Source organism: Scyliorhinus torazame, chromosome 27 (assembly GCF_047496885.1).
Source record: "Scyliorhinus torazame isolate Kashiwa2021f chromosome 27, sScyTor2.1, whole genome shotgun sequence".
Classification (NCBI taxonomy): Eukaryota; Metazoa; Chordata; class Chondrichthyes; order Carcharhiniformes; family Scyliorhinidae; genus Scyliorhinus; species Scyliorhinus torazame.
Window position 1 is genome coordinate 22,848,786 of NC_092733.1, and position 19,546 is coordinate 22,868,331.

General features: G+C 60.5%; 1 protein-coding gene across 1 annotated transcript in view; it reads left to right on the plus strand.

The window, feature by feature from the left end:
- The first annotated feature begins 1,733 nt into the window (after nucleotides 1–1,733).
- The window catches only part of LOC140403302 (adhesion G protein-coupled receptor E3-like), a 149,321-nt gene continuing 131,508 nt past the window's right edge, over nucleotides 1,734–19,546 (plus strand). Inside the window, exon 1 of the mRNA XM_072491124.1 lies at nucleotides 1,734–1,908. Within this exon, the coding sequence (XP_072347225.1) occupies nucleotides 1,863–1,908 (46 nt within the window). The 5' untranslated portion in view covers nucleotides 1,734–1,862. The remainder of the gene's footprint in view (nucleotides 1,909–19,546) is intronic.

The window sequence follows — 19,546 nt, forward strand, 5'->3', positions numbered from 1 at the left end:
CACGTGGTTAATTACAGAGTAAAGCTCCCTCTGTACAGACCCATCAAACACTCCCAGGGCAGGCACAGCACGGGGTTAGATACAGAGTAAAGCTCCCTCTGTACTGACCCATCAAACACTCCCAGGACAGGTACAGCACGGGGTCAGATACAGAGTAAAGCTCCCTCTATACTGACCCATCATACACTCCCAGGACAGGCACAGCACGTGGTTAGTTACAGAGTAAAGCTCCCTCTGTACAGACCCATCAAACACTCCCAGGGCAGGCACAGCACGGGGTTAGTTACAGAGTAAAGCTCCTTCTATACTGACCCATCAAACATTCCCAGGACAGGCACAGCACGGGGTTAGATACAGAGTAAAGCTCCCATTACACTGTCCCCATCAAACACTCCCAGGACAGGTACACCATGGGGTTAGATACAGAGTAAAGCTCCCTCTACACTGTCCCCATCAAACACTCCCAGGACAGGTACAGCAAGTGGTTAGATACAGAGTAAAGCTCTCTCTATACTGTCCCCATCAAACACTCCCAGGACAGGTAAAGCATGGGGTTAGATACAGAGTAAAGCTCCCTCTACAGTGTCCCCAGCAAACACTCCCAGGACAGGTACAACACGGGGTTAGATACAGGGTAAAGCTCCCTCTACACTGTCCCCATCAAACACTCCCAGGACAGGTACAGCACGGGGTTAGATACAGGGTAAAGCTCCCTCTACACTGTCCCCATCAAACACTGCCAGGACAGGTACAGCATGGGGTTAGATACAGGGTAAAGCTCCCTCTGCACTGTCCCCATCAAACACTGCCAGAACAAGTGCAGAAAGGAGTTAGATACAGAGTAAAGCTCCCTCTACACTGTCCCCATCAAACATTCCAAGGACAGGTTCAGCATGGGGTTAGATACAGAGTAAAGCTCCCGCTACACTGTCCCCGTCAAACACTCCCAGGACAGGTACAGCACGGGGTTAGATACAGAATAAAGCTCCCGCGACACTGTCCCCATCAAACACTCCCAGGACAGGTACAGCACGGGGTTAGATACAGAGTAAAGCTCCCGCTACACTGTCCCCATCAAACATTCAAACACCCCCTGGACAGGTACAGTACGGGGTTAGATACAGAGTAAAGCTCCCTCTTCACTGTCCCCATCAAACACTCCCAGGACAGGCACAGCACGGGGTTAGATACAGAGTTAAGCTCCCTCTACACTGTCCCCATCAAACAGTCCCAGGACAGGTACAGCACGGGGTTAGATACAGAGTAAGGCTCCCTCTACACTGTCCCCATCAAACACTCCCAGGACAGGTTCAGCATGGGGTTAGATAGAGAGTAAAGCTCCCTCTACAGTGTCCCCAGCAAACACTCCCAGGACAGGTTCAGCATGGGGTTAGATACAGAGTAATGTTCCCTCCACACAATATTAAACTCTTGACATTTTAACTGTTTAGGAAATGTAAGAACTTGCAGAATTATCTTGTCTTCCTGAGTTTGTGAAATTGGGTTAATTCAGCATATTCTGAGTTTGATGTTGACAAGGATGTCAGTCCACTTCATCCTGTCACAAGCAAAGCATTAATTGGCTGCAGGATTGACTAATGTTACCCTTAAAGGCCCAATAACACGGTTGTTATTGTTCCCAGACCAGGAGACCAGGCCCTGTTGGTATACAAGGCCCCGTTTGAAGTGACCACACCTACACAACAACAATTTCAAGTTGGGTTGCGCTGGACTTGCTCAGAACCCACAGGAAAATGTTTTACTTCCTGTTCCTGCTGATTAAATCAATGCAAATTTAAAATGATGCAGAGAGTGGTTAACCTGCCTCGCCACGCCGGGAGACCAGGAGATTCCAAAGGAGAATGCTTCTTGCCATCATGAGAATCATCAGCTACTTTCCATTTCTGGGTAAAATGCATTTATTGAGTATCCCCCCCCCCCCCCCCGTCTCTCCTCCCACCCCCCACTCCTCCCTCCCTCCCTCTCTCGTCCCCCACTTCTCCTTTCTCCCCGTCCTCTTTGCCAGCGCACCCCCCTCCCCCAGGGACAGCAGGCCGCGCACCGCGATAATCACCGGGGCCCATGCCATTGACGGGTTCAGGCTCGCCATCGCGGCCGCCTCATGCTTCAACGTGCGTGCGGCAAACAGCGCACGGTGGGGACAGAGTTCGATAGCATAAATGGTAACTAGAGCAAGTGCCTGAGTTCGCGGGCCCACTTTCTTTGACGTTGGAGTGCCTGCAGGGTGAAGGAGACTGCCCAGGGCTGCGCTCCCGTCCTACCAGGCAAGCTCCAGCTCGCTAAAGGACTGCAAGAGTCGAATGGCTGAGTGGGCCAGGGTGGGGGGTGAGAGGGAGGGGGGTACAGGGAGAAGTGTAATCCTTGTCGACATCAAGTGTAGAGGGAGCTTTACTCTGTATCTAATCCCGTGCTGTACCTGTCCTGGGAGTGTTTGATGGGGACAGTGTGGAGGGAGCTTTACTCTGTATCTAACCCCGTGCTGTACCTGTCCTGGGAGTGTTTGATGGGACAGTGTAGAGGGAGCTTTACTCTGTATCTAACACCGTGCTGTACCTGGCCTGGGAATGTTTGATGGGGACAGTGTAGAGGGAGCTTTACTCTGTATCTAACACCGTGCTGTACCTGGCCTGGGAATGTTTGATGGGGACAGTGTAGAGGGAGCTTTCCTCTGTATCCAACCCCATGCTGTGCCTGTCCTGGGAGTGTTTGATGGGGACAGTGTAGAGGGAGCTTTACTCTGTGTCTAACCCCGTGCTGTGCCTGTCCTGGGAGTGTTTGATGGGGACAGTGTAGAGGGAACTTTACTCTGTATCTAACCCCGTGCTGTACCTGTCCTGGGAGTGTTTGATGGGGACAGTGTAGAGGGAGCTTTACTCTGTATCTAACCCCGTGCTGTGCCTGTCCTGGGAGTGTTTGATGGGGACAGTGTAGAGGGAGCTTTACTCTGTATCTAACCCCGTGCTGTACCTGTCCTGGGAGTGTTTGATGGGGACAGTGTAGAGGGAGCTTTACTCTGTATCTAACCCCGTGCTGTACCTGTCCTGGGAGTGTTTGATGGGGACAGTGTAGAGGGAGCTTTACTCTGTATCTAACCCTGTGCTGTACCTGTCCTGGGAGTGACAGTGTGTGTGTGAGTGAGTGTGTGTGAGTGAGTGTGTGTGTGAGTGAGTGTGTGTGATAGTGGGAGTGTGTGATGTGTGAGTGTGTGAGTGAGTGTGTGTGAGTGAGTGATGTGTGAGTGCCTGTGTGTGTGTGTGTCAGTGACAGTGTGTAAGTGAGTGTGTGTGTGTGGGTGATGTGAGTGCGTGTGAGTGAGTGCGTGTGAGTGAGTGAGTGTGTGTGAGTGAGTGTGTGATGAGTGTGTGTGAGAGTGGGCGTCATTCTCCGACCCCCCGCCGAGTTGGAGAATCGCCGGGGGCTGGCGTGAATCCCGCCCCCGCCGGTTGCCGAAGTCTCCGGCACCGGATATTCGGCGGGGGCGGGAATCGGGCCGCGCCGGTTGGCGGGCCCCCCCCCCCGCTGGATTCTCCGGCCCGGATGGGCCGAAGTCCCGCCGATAAATTGCCTGTCCCACCGGCGTGGATTAAACCACATTTTGAACGGCGGGACAAGGCGGCGCGGGCGGGTTCCGGGGTCCTGGGGGGGGACGCGGGGCAATCTGACCCCGGGGGCTGCCCCCACGGTGGCCTGGCCCGCGATCGGGGCCCACCGATCCGCGGGCGGGCCTGTGCCGCGGGGGCACTCTTTCCCTTCCGCCTCCGCCACGGCCTCCACCATGGCGGAGGCGGAAGAGACTCCCTCCACTGCGCATGCGCGGGAATGCCGTCAGCGGCCGCTGACGCTCCCGCGCATGCGCCGCCCGGGGATGTCATTTCCGCGCCAGCTGGCGGGGCAACAAAGGCCGTTTCCTCCAGCTGGTGGGGCGGAAATTCCTCCGGCGCCGGCCTAGCCCCTCAATGTTGGGGCTCAGCCCCCAAAGATGCGGAGCATTCCGCACCTTTGGGGCGGCGCGATGCCCGTCTGATTGGCGCAGTTTTGGGCGCCAGTCGGCGGACATCGCGCCGTTTCGGGAGAATTTCGCCCAGTGAGTGTGAGTGATGTGTGTGAGTGAGTGATGTGTGAGTGAGTATAAGTGTGTGAGTGAGTGTGTGTGATGAGTGTGTGAGTGAGTGATGTGTGAGAGTGGGAGCATAGAATCATAGAATTTACAGTGCAGAAGGAGGCCATTCGGCCCATCGAGTAGGCACCGGCTCTTGGAAAGAGCACCATACTCAAGGTCAACACCTCCACCCTATCCCCATAACCCAGTAACCCCACCCAACACTAAGGGCAATTTTGGACACTATGGGCAATTTAGCATGGCCAATCCACCTAACTTGCACGTCTTTGGACTGTGGGAGGAAACCGGAGCGCCCGGAGGAAACCCACGCAGACACAGGGAGGATGTGCAGACTCCGCACAGACAGTGACCCAAGCCGGGAATCGAACCCGGGTCCCTGGAGCTGTGAAGCAATTGTGCTATCCACAACGCTACCGTGTGAGTGAGTGTGTGTGAGTGAGTGATGAGTGAATGACAGTGTGAGAGTGAGTGATGTGTGAGTGTGTGTGAGAGTGAGAGTGTGAGTGAGTGTGTGTGTAAGTGATGTGTGAATGACAGTGTGTCAGTGAGTGAGTGTGAGTGAGTGAGTGTGTGTGTGAGTGATGTGTGTAAATGAGTGATGTGTGTGTGTGTGAGTGGCAGTGTGTGAGTGAGTGATGTGTGTGTGAGTGACAGTGTGTCAGTGAGTGAGTGTGAGTGAGTGTGTGTGAGTGAGTGAGTGTGTGTGTGAGTGATGTGTGTAAATGAGTGATGTGTGTGTGTGTGAGTGGCAGTGTGTGAGTGAGTGATGTGTGTGTGAGTGACAGTGTGTCAGTGAGTGAGTGTGAGTGAGTGAGTGTGTGTGAGGGAGTGAGTGTGAGTGAGTCACGTGTGTGTGTGAGCCTGTGTGTGTGAGTGAGCGTGTGTGAGTGAGTGAGTGAGTGAGTGAGTGAGTGAATGAGTGAGTGAGTGTGAGTGAGTGAGTGATGTGTGTAAATGAGTGATGTGTGTGTGTGTGAGTGGCAGTGTGTGAGTGAGTGTGAGTGAGTGATGTGTGTGTGAGTGACAGTGTGTCAGTGAGTGAGTGTGAGTGAGTGTGTGTGTGTGAGTGAGTGAGTGAGTGAGTGTGTGAGTGATGTGCGTAAATGAGTGATGTGTGTGTGTGTGAGTGGCAGTGTGTGAGTGAGTGATGTGTGTGTGAGTGACAGTGTGTCAGTGAGTGAGTGTGAGTGAGTGAGTGTGTGTGAGGGAGTGAGTGTGAGTGAGTCACGTGTGTGTGTGAGCCTGTGTGTGTGAGTGAGTGAGTGAATGAGTGAGTGACTGTGAGTGAGTGAGTGATGTGTGTAAATGAGTGATGTGTGTGTGTGTGAGTGGCAGTGTGTGAGTGAGTGTGAGTGAGTGATGTGTGTGTGAGTGACAGTGTGTCAGTGAGTGAGTGTGAGTGAGTGAGTGTGTGTGAGTGAGTGAGTGTGTGTGTGTGAGTGGCAGTGTGTGAGTGAGTGTGAGTGAGTGATGTGTGTGTGAGTGACAGTGTGTCAGTGAGTGAGTGTGAGTGAGTGAGTGTGTGTGAGGGAGTGAGTGTGAGTGAGTCACGTGTGTGTGTGAGCCTGTGTGTGTGAGTGAGCGTGTGTGAGTGAGTGAGTGAGTGAATGAGTGAGTGAGTGTGAGTGAGTGAGTGATGTGTGTGTGAGTGAGCTTGTGTGTGTGAGCGAGTGAGTGTGAGTGAGTGTGTGTGAGTGAGTGTGAGTGAGTGATGTGTGTGAGTGAGTGTGTGTGTGTGAGTGAGCTTGTGTGTGTCAGTGAGTGAGTGTGAGTGAGTGTGTGTGAGTGAGTGTGAGTGAGTGAGTGATGTGTGTGTGAGTGAGCTTGTGTGTGTCAGTGAGTGAGTGTGAGTGAGTGAGTGTGTGTGAGTGAGCTTGTGTGTGTCAGTGAGTGAGTGTGAGTGAGTGTGTGTGAGTGTGAGTGAGTGATGTGTGTGTGAGTGAGCTTGTGTGTGTCAGTGAGTGAGTGTGAGTGAGTGATGTGTGTGAGTGAGTGATGTGTGTGTGAGCGAGCTTGTGTGTCAGTGAGTGAGTGTGAGTGAGTGAGTGTGTGTGAGGGAGTGATGTGTGTCAGTGAGTGTGAGTGAGTGATGTGTGTGTGAGTGACGTGTGTGTGAGTGAGCTTGTGTGTGTGAGTGAGTGTGTGTGAGTGAGTGTGTGTGTCAGTGAGTGAGTGTGAGTGAGTGTGTGTGCGTAAGTGTGAGTGAGTGATGTGTGTGTGAGTGAGCTTGTGTGTGTCAGTGAGTGAGTGTGAGTGAGTGAGTGTGTGTGAGTGAGCTTGTGTGTGTCAGTGAGTGAGTGTGAGTGAGTGTGTGTGAGTGAGTGTCAGTGAGTGATGTGTGAGTGAGCTTGTGTGTGTCAGTGAGTGAGTGTGAGTGAGTGTGTGTGAGTGAGTGTCAGTGAGTGATGTGTGAGTGAGCTTGTGTGTGTCAGTGAGTGAGTGTGAGTGAGTGAGTGTGTGTGAGGGAGTGATGTGTGTGAGTGAGTGATGTGTGTGTGAGCGAACTTGTGTGTGTCAGTGAGTGAGTGTGAGTGAGTGAGTGTGTGTGAGGGAGTGATGTGTGTCAGTGAGTGTGAGTGAGTGGTGTGTGTGAGTGAGTGACGTGTGTGTGAGTGAGCTTGTGTGTGTGAGTGAGTGTGTGTGAGTGAGTGTGTGTGTCAGTGAGTGAGTGAGAGTGAGTGTGTGTGAGGGAGTGTGAGTGAGTGATGTGTGTGAGTGAGTGACGTGTGTGTGAGTGAGCTTGTGTGTCAGTGAGTGAGTGTGAGTGAGTGAGTGTGTGTGAGGGAGTGATGTGTGTGAGTGAGTGTGAGTGAGTGTGTGTGAGGGAGTGATCTGTGTGAGTGAGTGAGTGTGAGTGAGTGATGTGTGTGAGTGAGTGAGTGTGAGTGAGTGATGTGTGTGAGTGAGTGATGTGCGTGTCAGTGAGTGAGTGTGAGTGACAGTGTGTCAGTGAGTGTGTGTCAGTGAGTGTGTGAGTGAGTGTATGTGTGTGTGTGAGTGAGTGAGAGTGTGAGTGAGTGTGTGAGTGAGTGTGTGTCAGTGAGTGACATGTGTGTGAGTGAGTGTGTGAGTGAGTGTGTGTGAGTGTGTGAGTGAGTGTGTGTCAGTGAGTGTGTGTGAGTGAGTGTGTGTGAGTGTGTGTGAGTGAGTGTGTGTGAGTGAGCGTGTGTGTGTGTGAGTGAGTGAATGAGTGAGCATATAAGAGAGAGTGTGTATGTGATGTGTGTGAGTGTGTGTGTAAGAGAGTGAATAAGTGTGCGAGAGAGTGTGTGTGTGTTAGGGAGCGAGTGAATGTGGTTCAATATGTTTGTGATGGGCAGGATTCTCCGTCCCAGCGGGATTCTCCGTCCCAGCGGGATTCTCCGTCCCGGCGGGATTCTCCGTCCCAGCGGGATTCTCCGTCCCAGCGGGATTCTCCGTCCCGGCGGGATTCTCCGTCCCGGCAGCAGCGGGATTCTCCGTCCCAGCGGGATTCTCCGTCCCGCCAGCAGCGGGATTCTCCGTCCCGGCAGCAGCGGGATTCTCCGTCCCAGCGGGATTCTCCGTCCCGGCAGCAGCGGGATTCTCCGTCCCAGCGGGATTCTCCGTCCCAGCGGGATTCTCCGTCCCAGCTGGATTCTCCATCCCAGCGGGATTGCCGTCCCGCCAGCAGCGGGATTCTCCGCCCCAGTGAGTGATGTGTGAATGACAGTGGGTGAAATTCTCCGTTATCGGCGGAAAGTCCGCCGATCGGCGCAAAAAACGGCGCAAATCCCACTTGCGTCGCGTCAGAAAAATGGGTCGATAGTCTCCGGCCCGAAATGGGCTAGCAGCGACGTAACGGGATCCGCGCTTGCGCAGTGGTTCACGCCGTGCAGCGTCATACGCGCTGCACGGCGTGACGGCTCATAAGGCCGCGCTGCTCCCCCCCACCCGACCGGAACACCCGACCGCAACACCCGACTGGATGGCTGGCCGTCGCTCAGCCCCGAGGTTCGAGTCACGCGATGTGGAGGCGCTACTGGACACGGTGGAGCAGAGGAGGGATGCCCTGTATCCCGGGCACGGCCGCAGAGTTGCCCCACGCCACAGCCGGCGTCTGTGGAGGGAAGTGGCAGAGGCCGTCACCGCTGTGGCCCTGACACCACGGACAGGCACCCAGTGCCACAAGAAGGTGAACGACCTCGTCAGAGCAGGCAGGGTGAGCCTCCCCATATCCCCCCTCCCCATATCCCCCCTCCCCCATATCCCCCCTCCCCCATATCCCCCCCTCCCCCATATCCCCCCCTCCCCCATATTCCCCCCTCCCCCATATTCCCCCCTCCCCATATCCCCCCTCCCCCATTTCTCCCCCATGTCCCCCCTCCCCCATATCCCCCCTCCCCATACCCCCCTCCCCCATATCCCCCCTCCCCCATATTCCCCCCTCCCCCATATTCCCCCCTCCCCCATATTCCCCCCTCCCCATATCCCCCCTCCCCCATATCCCCCCTATCCCGCTCCCCATATCCCCCTCCCCCATATCCCCCCTCCCCATATCCCACCTCCCCCATATCCCCCCTCCCCCATATCCCCCCTCCCCCATATCCCCCCTCCCCCATATCCCCCCTCCCCCATATCCCCCCTCCCCCATATCCCCCCTCCCCCATATCCCCCCTCCCCCATATCCCCCCTCCCCATATCCCCCTCCCCCATATCCCCCCTCCCCATATCCCGCCCTCCCCATATCCCCCCTCCCCCCATCCCCCACATCCCCCCCCCCATATCCCCCATATCCCCCACATCCCCCCTCCCCCATATCCCCCACATCCCCCCCTCCCCCCATATCACCCCTCCCCTATCCCCCACATCCCCCCCTCCCCCATATCACCCCTCCCCCATATCCCCCCTCCCCCATATCCCCCATATCCCCCCTCCCCCATATCCCCCACATCCCCCCCTCCCCCATATCACCCCTCCCCATATCCCCCCTCCCCATATCCCCCCTCCCCCATATCCCCCCTCCCCATATCCCCCCATCCCCCATATCCCCCCCTCCCCCATCCCCCACATCCCCCACCTCCCCCCCCACCATCCCCCACATCCCCCCTCCCCCATATCCCCCACATCCCCCCCTCCCCCATATCACCCCTCCCCCATATCCCCCCTCCCCCATATCCCCCATATCCCCCTCCCCCATATCCCCCACATCCCCCCTCCCCCATATCACCCCTCCCCCATATCCCCCCTCCCCCATATCCCCCCTCCCCCATATCCCCCCTCCCCCATATCCCCCATACCCCCCTCCCCCATATCCCCCCTCCCCCATATCCCCCACATCCCCCCTCCCCCATATCCCCCACATCCCCCCCTCCCCCATATCACCCCTCCCCATATCCCCCCTCCCCCATATCCCCCATATCCCCCCTCCCCATATCCCCCACATCCCCCCTCCCCATATCACCCCTCCCCCATATCCCCCCTCCCCATATCCCCCCTCCCCCATATCCCCCCTCCCCCATATCCCCCATATCCCCCCTCCCCCATATCCCCCACATCCCCCCCTCCCCCATATCACCCCTCCCCCATATCCCCCCTCCCCCATATCCCCCCTCCCCCATATCCCCCCTCCCCCATATCCCCCCTCCCCCATATCCCCCCTCCCCCATATCCCCCACATCCCCCCTCCCCCATATCCCCCACATCCCCCCCTCCCCCATATCACCCCTCCCCATATCCCCCCTCCCCCATATCCCCCATATCCCCCCTCCCCATATCCCCCACATCCCCCCTCCCCATATCACCCCTCCCCCATATCCCCCCTCCCCATATCCCCCCTCCCCCATATCCCCCCTCCCCCATATCCCCCATATCCCCCCTCCCCCATGTCCCCCCTCCCCCATATCCCTCCTCCCCATATCCCCCCTCCCCCATATCCCCCCTCCCCCATATCCCCCCTCCCCCATATCCCCCCTCCCCCATATCCCCCACATCCCCCCCTCTCCCATATCCCCCACATCCCCCCTCCCCCATATCTCCGCCCCCTCCCCCATATCTCCCCCCCTCCCCCATATCTCCGCCCCCTCCCCATATCACCGCCCCCTCCCCCATATCACCGCCCCCTCCCCCATATCACCGCCCCCTCCCCCATATCACCGCCCCCTCCCCCATATCTCCCCACCCTCCCCATATCTACCCCCCCTCCCCCATATCTCTCCCCCCCCCATATCTCCCCCCCCCTCCCCCATATCTCCCCCCCCTCCCCCATATCTCCCCCCCTCCCCCATATCTCCCCCCCATATCCCTCCCCCCCCCATATCCCCCCCTCCCCCATATCCCCCCCCCTCCCCCATATCCCCCCCCTCCCCCATATCCCCCCCCTCCCCATATCCCCCCTCCCCCATATCCCCCCCTCCCCCATATCCCCCCTCCCCCATCATATCCCCCCCCTCCCCCATATCCCCCCCCTCCCCCATATCCCCCCCTCCCCCATATCCCCCATATCCCCCCCTCCCCCATATCCCCCCCTCCCCCATATCCCCCCCCTCCCCCATATCCCCCCCTCCCCCATATCCCCCCCTCCCCCATATCCCCCCCTCCCCCATATCCCCCCCTCCCCCATATCCCCCCCTCCCCCATATCCCCAAGTGAATCCAGCCTTAACCTCTGCAATGCACGCGCAACCGATGGCGTGCATTCATATACCTGCCGAACACTGTTGCCTTTTACCCCTGCCCCTGCCACCACCACCACCCCCCCCTCCCCCCTCTCCCCCCCCCACTCCCCCCTCTTCCCCCCCCCCTCTCCACCCCCCCCCACTCACTCCCCCCACAGGAGAAGCGCGCACACAACAATAGGGAGCATGTGAGGACTGGAGGAGGGCCCGCTGATGAGAGGCCACTGACCGTACACGAGGAAAGGGCCCTGGAACTGGCTGGCGGACCTGAGGACCGGGAGGTTGCTGATGCAGAGGTCGGGGGCCCACCAGCAAGTGAGCCACCGACAGCCCGTCCCCATATCCCACCTCCCCTATATCCCCCTCCCCCGTATCACCTGATCACTGCCTGATGTCTAACCATGCATGCTTCATTGTGTATCGCAGGACCAAACGTCAAGGCACCCATCCCCGCAGATTCAGACCGCCCGCAGGATGCCCCTCGGAGACCACAGGAGACGGAGAGACCCGGACCCTCCAGCATGTGACGCCCGCAGGATGCCCCTCGGAGACCACGGGAGACGGAGAGACCCGGACCCTCCAGCATGCGACGCCCGCAGGATGCCCCTCGGAGACCACAGGAGACGGAGAGACCCGCACCCTCCAGCATGCGACGCCCGCAGGATGCCCCTCGGAGACCACGGGAGACGGAGAGACCCGGACCCTCCAGCATGCGACGCCCGCAGGATGCCCCTTGGAGACCACGGGAGACGGAGAGACCCGGACCCTCCAGCATGCGACGCCCGCAGGATGCCCCTCGCACACCACGGGAGACGGAGAGACCTGGAGCAACAGTGAGACGACACCCCCGTCACGTGCGGGAGCGACCACCCAGCGACGAGGGGGGCAGCCACAGGCCCCCGTCACATCCGAGCCAGGACACCACTACCCAGGACACCACTACCCGGGACACCACTACCCGGGACAGCACTACCCGGGACAGCACTACCCGGGACACCACTACCCGGGACACCACTACCCGGGACACCACTACCCGAGACAGCACTACCCAGGAAGATGAAATACCGGACAGTGACTCAGAGTGGATGGGTGGAGACGAACCCCCACCCCAAAGTGCCATGGACTCAGAGTGGGACGAAGAGCACGACACAACGCCACTGCTGTCACCAACACCCTCCACCATCGCAGAAACACTCATCACGGTTGGGCACTTTAGTGATGAGGCATCTGGTACACTCACTGGTGCGCACAACACAGCCGTCCCGGTACAGCAGGTGGAGGTAGAAGCAGCAGAGGGACCGGGCGGTCGGAGGGCAGCCCAGGCCAAGTGAACATCTGCCGCCCAGATGGATCCCGGGTTCCTGCAGTTACCACACCCACACATAGATCTGATGCAACCACCGACCCGGAGACGAGCGAAGAGGGTGACGGGCGGCTTGCGGCGGCTGCGGTCGCAGGTGGAGGAGTCCACCCGCGTCCAGGAGCTGGGAGTGGTCCCGGTCATGCGTGCCACCCAGGCTGACACCGCACGGGTGGCGTCCGCGGTGGAGGCAATGGTTGCGACGGTGTCAGACATGGGGAACGGTTTGCGAGGCCTGGGGCCTTCTGTGCAGGCGGCGTCTGTGGCCTAGGAAATGGCTGCCCTCTCACAGGAGGCCATGAGCCAGTGCCAGCGCCAGATGGCAGAGGCGCTCAACGCCATAGCCCAGTCTCAGCAGGCCATGGCCCAGTCTCAGCAGGCCATAGCCCAGTCTCTGCATGCCATGGCCCAGTCTCTGCAGGCCATGGCCCAGTCTCAGCAGGCCATCGCTGAGGGCATCGGCGCCAGTGGCCATGTGCGAGCCGGCGTTGCATTGTCACAGACAGGGTTCGACAACCCCCTGGGCTCCATGGCTGGAAACCTGCAGACCCCTGTCGATACCAGCACGGGCCTCCAGGACTGGCAGCGCCAGATGTCGGGGGGGCGTCGGATGGCCAGTCCGTTCGCATCCCCCACCCATGTAGAGGCCTGGGGGCCATCGGGCACCCCGAGGGAGGAGGAGGTGGTGTGGTCCGTCCCGGCTCCCTCTGTAGGGGAGGTCCCGGTACACCGCGACACCTCGGACTCCCCCCCCTTCCGTCCCAGGTGCATCGGGTGGGCAACGGACAGGACAGGCTGGCAGCTCGCCATCCCAGTCGCCCGGGCCGCAGCCTGGCCCATCTAGGCCAGGACGCCCCAGGAAACGGCCGCCAAAGGGATCCAGTGTCAAAGGGCAGGAATCACAGGAGTCCACCTCCAGTTCTGCTGTACCGTCTGGGGAACCACGTAGACGTAGTCAAAGGGCCCGTAAGGCCAAACAATTAGACACTGAGTCAGTTGGCACGGGTGCAGGGCACAGATGAGTTTTAGGGGCTAGGGCACGTGCATGAACTCCTTTGGTTATTAAAGTCAATGTTACACCTACCGAAGCTGCCTTTGTGCTCTGTCCAAAGTGTGCGGGGGTGTCATGTACGTTGAGCGCAAGTGTGTGTGTGAGGGGTGGTCTTACCTCAGCCCCAGGTGAGTCTGCCCCCTTCCCCCTGGGCCGCCATCAACATCCCCCGGGCAGAGGACGGGACCGTGCGCTGCAGTGTCACAGCCGCATGCAGGGATGGTCCGGGTGGATGGTGGTACTGTGGCCATGGGTCAGACATAGTCCAACGATGTAGAGCCAGGAGCTCATCGCAGGGCGGGTTGTCATCATCCTCCATGGCCTGCGATAGACACGCGTCCACCCGCAACTGTGTGAGCCCAGCCCGTTGTGCCGCCGGTGGATCGGCAATGGGGGGGGGTGGTGTGCATGCGGGTGGGGTGGGTGGGGTTGGGGAGGGGGGTGAGGGTGCTGGGTGGGTGGATGGGTGGGGGGTGTGGGTGGTCGGCTGTTGCCATGGTGTGCGGTCTGTGGCCATACTACCCGATTCCCACGCCCATCTAGTCGGTGAAGCGGGCGTCTATCAGTCTGTCCCGTGCCCGCTGGGCCAGCCGGTAACGGTGGACAGCCACCCGCCTGTGTCTACCCCGTCTGCCCTGACCATTGCCCCCATCCCCCTCATCTGGGGAGGACTGTGCCTCTTCCTGCTGCTCCTCCACTCCGCCCTCCTCTGCCTGCGGCACATCGCCCCTCTGCTGGGCTATGTTGTGCAGGACGCAGCACACCACAATGATGCGGCCGACCCTATCTGACCGATACTGGAGGGCGCCCCCAGAGAGGTCCAGGCACCTGAAACGCATCTTCAGCACGCCAAAGCACCTCTCGATCACTCCCCTTGTCGCTACATGGGCATCATTGTAGCGGTTCTCCGCCTCATTGCGTGGCCTCCGTATAGGCGTCATCAGCCACGATCGCAATGGGTAGCCCCTGTCGCCCAGCAACCAGCCCCTCAGCCGGGGATGGCGTCCCTCGTACATGCCGGGGATGAATGACCGCGACAACACGAATGAGTCGTGTACACTGCCTGGGTGACGGGCGCAGACGTGCAGGATCATCATGCGGTGGTCGCAGACCACCTGTACGTTCATCGAATAGGTCCCCTTCCTATTAGTGAACACGGCCCTGTTATCTGCAGGTGGCCGCACGGCGACGTGCATCCCATCGATCGCGCCCTGGACCATGGGGAACCCGGCCACGGCAGAGAAGCCCACGGCCCGGGCATCTTGGCTGGCCCGGTCCACGGGGAAGCGGATGTAGCGGTGCGCCATGGCATATAGGGCATCTGTCACTGCCCGGATGCACCGGTGCACCGATGTCTGCGATATGCCGGACAGGTCCCCACTCGGTGCCTGGAATGACCCCGTTGCATAAATGTTCAGGGCCACCGTAACCTTGACAGACATGGGGAGAGGGTGTCCCCCGCCAGTGCCACGCGGTGACAGGTGTGCCAGCAGGTGGCAGATGTGTGCCACGGTTTCCCGGCTCATCCGGAGTCTCCTCCTGCATTCCCGGTCCGTGAGGTCCTGGTATGACTGCCGGGGCCGGTACACACGGGGCGCCCTCGGGTGCCTCCGTTGCCGTGGGGCCGCGACGTCCTCCTCCCCCTCCTCGTCCTGTCGGTCAGGTGTCCCTCCAGCCTGGGCGGCTGCCGCCTGCCCCTCTGCGGCAGCCTGCGCCGCCTCTCTGGCACGCTCCTCCTCCTCCTCCTCCTCCTCACCCAGGGCAACATAGACATGAGCGGCTGCCACCACGGCGGCCAATATCGCTGGATGATCTGAAAACATGACTGCCTGGTGGGGGGGGAGGGGAATGACGACATGTCATCATTGCCCATATCCCCTCCTCCCCCCAGCCAGGTGGCATGGACCGCATGGGTCCAACTGTTGGAGGCTGGCACCTGGCCAGGTGGACCAACTCACTTGCCCTCCCATCACCCTCCTCGGCACGGACCCCCCCCCAACCTCCACCCCGGCACGGACCTCCCCCCCCCCCCAACCTCCACCCCAGCACGGACCCCCCCCAACCCCCAACCTCCACACCAGCACGGACCCCCCCCAACCCCCAACCTCCACCCCGGCACGGACCCCCCCAACCCCCAACCTCCACCCCGGCACGGACCCCCCCCCCCAACCTCCACCCCAGCACGGACCCCCCCCCCCAACCCCCAACCTCCACCCCGGCACGGAGCCCCCCCCCAACCTCCACCCCGGCACGGACCCCCTCCCCAACCTCCACCCCAGCACTGACCCCCCCCCAACCCCCAACCTCCACCCCAGCACGGACCCCCCCCCCAACCCCCAACCTCCACCCCAGCACGGACCCCCTCCCCAACCTCCACCCCAGCACGGACCCCCCCCAACCTCCACCCCGGCACGGACCCCCTCCCCAACCTCCACCCCAGCACAGACCCCCCCAACCTCCACCCCAGCACGGACCCCCCCCAACCCCCAACCTCCACGCCAGCACGGACCCCCCCCAACTCCCAACCTCCACCCCGGCACGGACCCCCCCCCCAACCTCCACCCCAGCACGGACCCCCCCCCAACCCCCAACCTCCACCCCGGCACGGACCCCCCGCCCCAACCTCCACCCCGGCACGGACCCCCCCCCCAACCTCCACCCCAGCACGGACCCCCCCCCCCAACCTCCACCCCGGCACGGACCCCCTCCCCAACCTCCACGCCAGCACGGACCCCCCCCAACTCCCAACCTCCACCCCGGCACGGACCCCCCCCCCAACCTCCACCCCAGCACGGACCCCTCCCAACCCCCAACCTCCACCCCAGCACGGACCCCCCCCCAACCCCCAACCTCCACCCCGGCACGGACCCCCCGCCCCAACCTCCACCCCGGCACGGACCCCCCCCAACCTCCACCCCAGAACGGACCCCCCCCAACCCCCAACCTCCACCCCGGCACGGACCCCCCCCCACAACCTCCACGCCAGCACGGACCCCCCCCAACTCCCAACCTCCACCCCGGCACGGACCCCCCCCCCCAACCTCCACCCCAGCACGGACCCCCCCCCCAACCCCCAACCTCCACCCCGGCACGGACCCCCCGCCCCAACCTCCACCCCGGCACGGACCCCCCCCAACCTCCACCCCAGCACGGACCCCCCCCAACCCCCAACCTCCACCCCGGCACGGACCCCCCCCCACAACCTCCACGCCAGCACGGACCCCCCCCAACTCCCAACCTCCACCCCGGCACGGACCCCCCCCCCAACCTCCACCCCAGCACGGACCCCCCCCCCAACCCCCAACCTCCACCCCGGCACGGACCCCCCGCCCCAACCTCCACCCCGGCACGGACCCCCCCCAACCTCCACCCCAGCACGGACCCCACCCCCCCCAACCTCCACCCCAGCACGGACCCCCCCCCCCCCCCAACCTCCACCCCGGCACGGACCCCCTCCCCAACCTCCACGCCAGCACGGACCCCCCCCAACTCCCAACCTCCACCCCGGCACGGACCCCCCCCCCCAACCTCCACCCCAGCACGGACCCCACCCCAACCCCCAACCTCCACCCCAGCACGGACCCCCCCCAACCCCCAACCTCCACCCCGGCACGGACCCCCCGCCCCAACCTCCACCCCGGCACGGACCCCCCCCAACCTCCACCCCAGCACGGACCCCCCCCAACCCCCAACCTCCACCCCGGCACGGACCCCCCCCCCACAACCTCCACGCCAGCACGGACCCCCCCCAACTCCCAACCTCCACCCCGGCACGGACCCCCCCCCCAACCTCCACCCCAGCACGGACCCCCCCCAACCCCCAACCTCCACCCCGGCACGGACCCCCCGCCCCAACCTCCACCCCGGCACGGACCCCCCCCCAACCTCCACCCCAGCACGGACCCCCCCCCCCCCCAACCTCCACCCCGGCACGGACCCCCTCCCCAACCTCCACGCCAGCACGGACCCCCCCCAACTCCCAACCTCCACCCCGGCACGGACCCCCCCCCCAACCTCCACCCCAGCACGGACCCCCCCCCAACCCCCAACCTCCACCCCGGCACGGACCCCCCCCCCCACAACCTCCACGCCAGCACGGACCCCCCCCAACCCCCAACCCCCAACCTCCACCCCAGCACGGACCCACCCCAACCCCCAACCTCCACCCCAGCACGGACCCCCCCCCCAACCTCCACCCCGGCACGGACCCCCTCCCGGCACTCCCCCGGAGCCCAGCCACACACACACACACATCCCGAGACACGCCTCTCCTCACGCATTCAGACTGCGGCCACGCCATTGCCTGCCCAGAGCCAACCTCCCAGGCCGTCACTCACCTCCACGCTGGTCGGCGTGAGCCTGGAGCACCGGGTCACGCCGTTGAAAAGGAGGTTTGATTGACGTCGACGTGAACGGTCATCACGTCGACGGGACTTCGGCCCATCCGGAAGGGAGAATATCGGCAGGCCGAAAATCGGCTGCCTTGCGCAGGCCCGTGACATTCTCCGCGGCAGCGGCGACATTAACGCCCCGCCGACTTTTCTCCCTTCGGAGACTTCGGCAACCGGCGGGGGCGGGATTCACGGCGGCCAACGGGCATTCTCCGACCCTCTGGGGGGTCGGAGAATGACGCCCAGTGTGTCAGTGAGTGAGTGTGAGTGTGTGTGAGTGAGTGAGTGAGTGAGTGTATGTGAGAGTGAGTGTGAGTGTGTGTTTGTGAGGGAGTGATGTGTGAGTGAGTGACGTGTGTGTGAGTGAGCTTGTGTGTGTGAGTGAGTGTGTGTGAGTGAGTGAGTGAGTGAGTGAGTGAGTGAGTGTGTGATGAGTGTGTGTGATGAGTGTGTGTGAGAGTGAGTGTATGTGAGTGTGTGAGAGTGAGTGTATGTGAGAGTGAGTGTGAGTGAGTGATGTGTGTGTGTGTGAGTGAGTGAGTGAGTGTGAGTGATGTGTGTTAGTGAGTGAGTGTGTGAGTGTGTGTGAACGAGTGTGTGTGTGTGAGTGACAGTGTGTCAGTGAGTGTGAGTGAGTGTATGTGAGTGTGTGTGAACGAGTGTGTGTGTGTGTGAGTGGCAGTGTGTGAGTGAGTGATGTGTGAATGACAGTGTGTCAGTGAGTGAGTGTGAGTGAGTGGTGTGTGAATGACAGTGTGTGAGTGAGTGTGTGAGAGTGAGTGAGTGATGTGTGAGTGAGTGATGTGTGAGTGAGTGATGTGTGTGAGAGTGAGAGTATGTGTGAGTGACAGTGTGTGAGTGAGTGTGTGAATGAGTTTGTGTGAGTGAGTGAGTGAGTGAGTAAGTGTGTGAGTGAGTGTGTGTGAGAGTGTGTGTGAGAGTGTGTGTGTGAGTGAGTGAGTGAGTGAGTGTGTGAGTGAGTGTGTGTGAGAGTGTGTGTGTGAGTGAGTGTGTGTGTGTGAGTGGCAGGGTGTGAGTGAGTGATGTGTGAATGACAGTGTGTCAGTGAGTGAGTGAGTGTGTTTGTGAGTGATGTGTGTAAATGAGTGATGTGTGTGTGTATGAGTGAGCGTGTGTGAGTGAGTGACGTGTGTATGAGCGAGCTTGTGTGTGTGAGCGAGTGAGTGAGTGTGAGTGAGTGATGTGTGTGAGGGAGTGACGTGTGTGTGAGTGAGCTTGTGTGTGTGAGTGAGCTTGTGTGTGTGAGTGAGCGTGTGTGTGTGAGTGAGAGTGAGTGAGTGATGTGTGTGAGCGAGTGAGTGTGTGTGAGTGAGCTTGTGTGTGTTAGTGAGCGTGTGTGAGTGAGTGAGCTTGTGTGTGTGAGTGAGCGTGTGTGAGTGAGTGAGTGAGTGTGTGTGAGCGAGTGAGTGTGTGTGAGTGAGCGTGTGTGAGTGAGTGAGTGAGTGAGTGACATGTGTGTGAGTGAGCTTGTGTGAGTGAGTGAGTGAGTGTGAGTGAGTGTGAGTGAGTGATGTGTGTGTGAGCGAGTGAGTGTGTGTGAGGGAGTGATGTGTGTGTGAGTGAGTGAGTGAGTGAGAGTGAGTGAGTGAGGGAGTGATGTGTGTGAGTGAGTGAGTGTGTGAGTGTGTGTGAGTGAGTGAGTGAGTGAGTGTGAGCGAGTGAGTGTGTGTGAGTGAGCGTGTGTGAGTGAGTGAGTGAGTGAGTGAGTGACATGTGTGTGAGTGAGCTTGTGTGAGTGAGTGAGTGAGTGTGAGTGAGTGTGAGTGAGTGATGTGTGTGTGAGCGAGTGAGTGTGTGTGAGGGAGTGATGTGTGTGTGAGTGAGTGAGTGAGAGTGAGTGAGTGAGTGAGGGAGTGATGTGTGTGAGTGAGTGTGTGTGTCAGTGAGTGTATGTGAATGAATGAGTGAGCATGTAAGAGAGAGTGTGTATGTGATGTGTGCAAGAGTG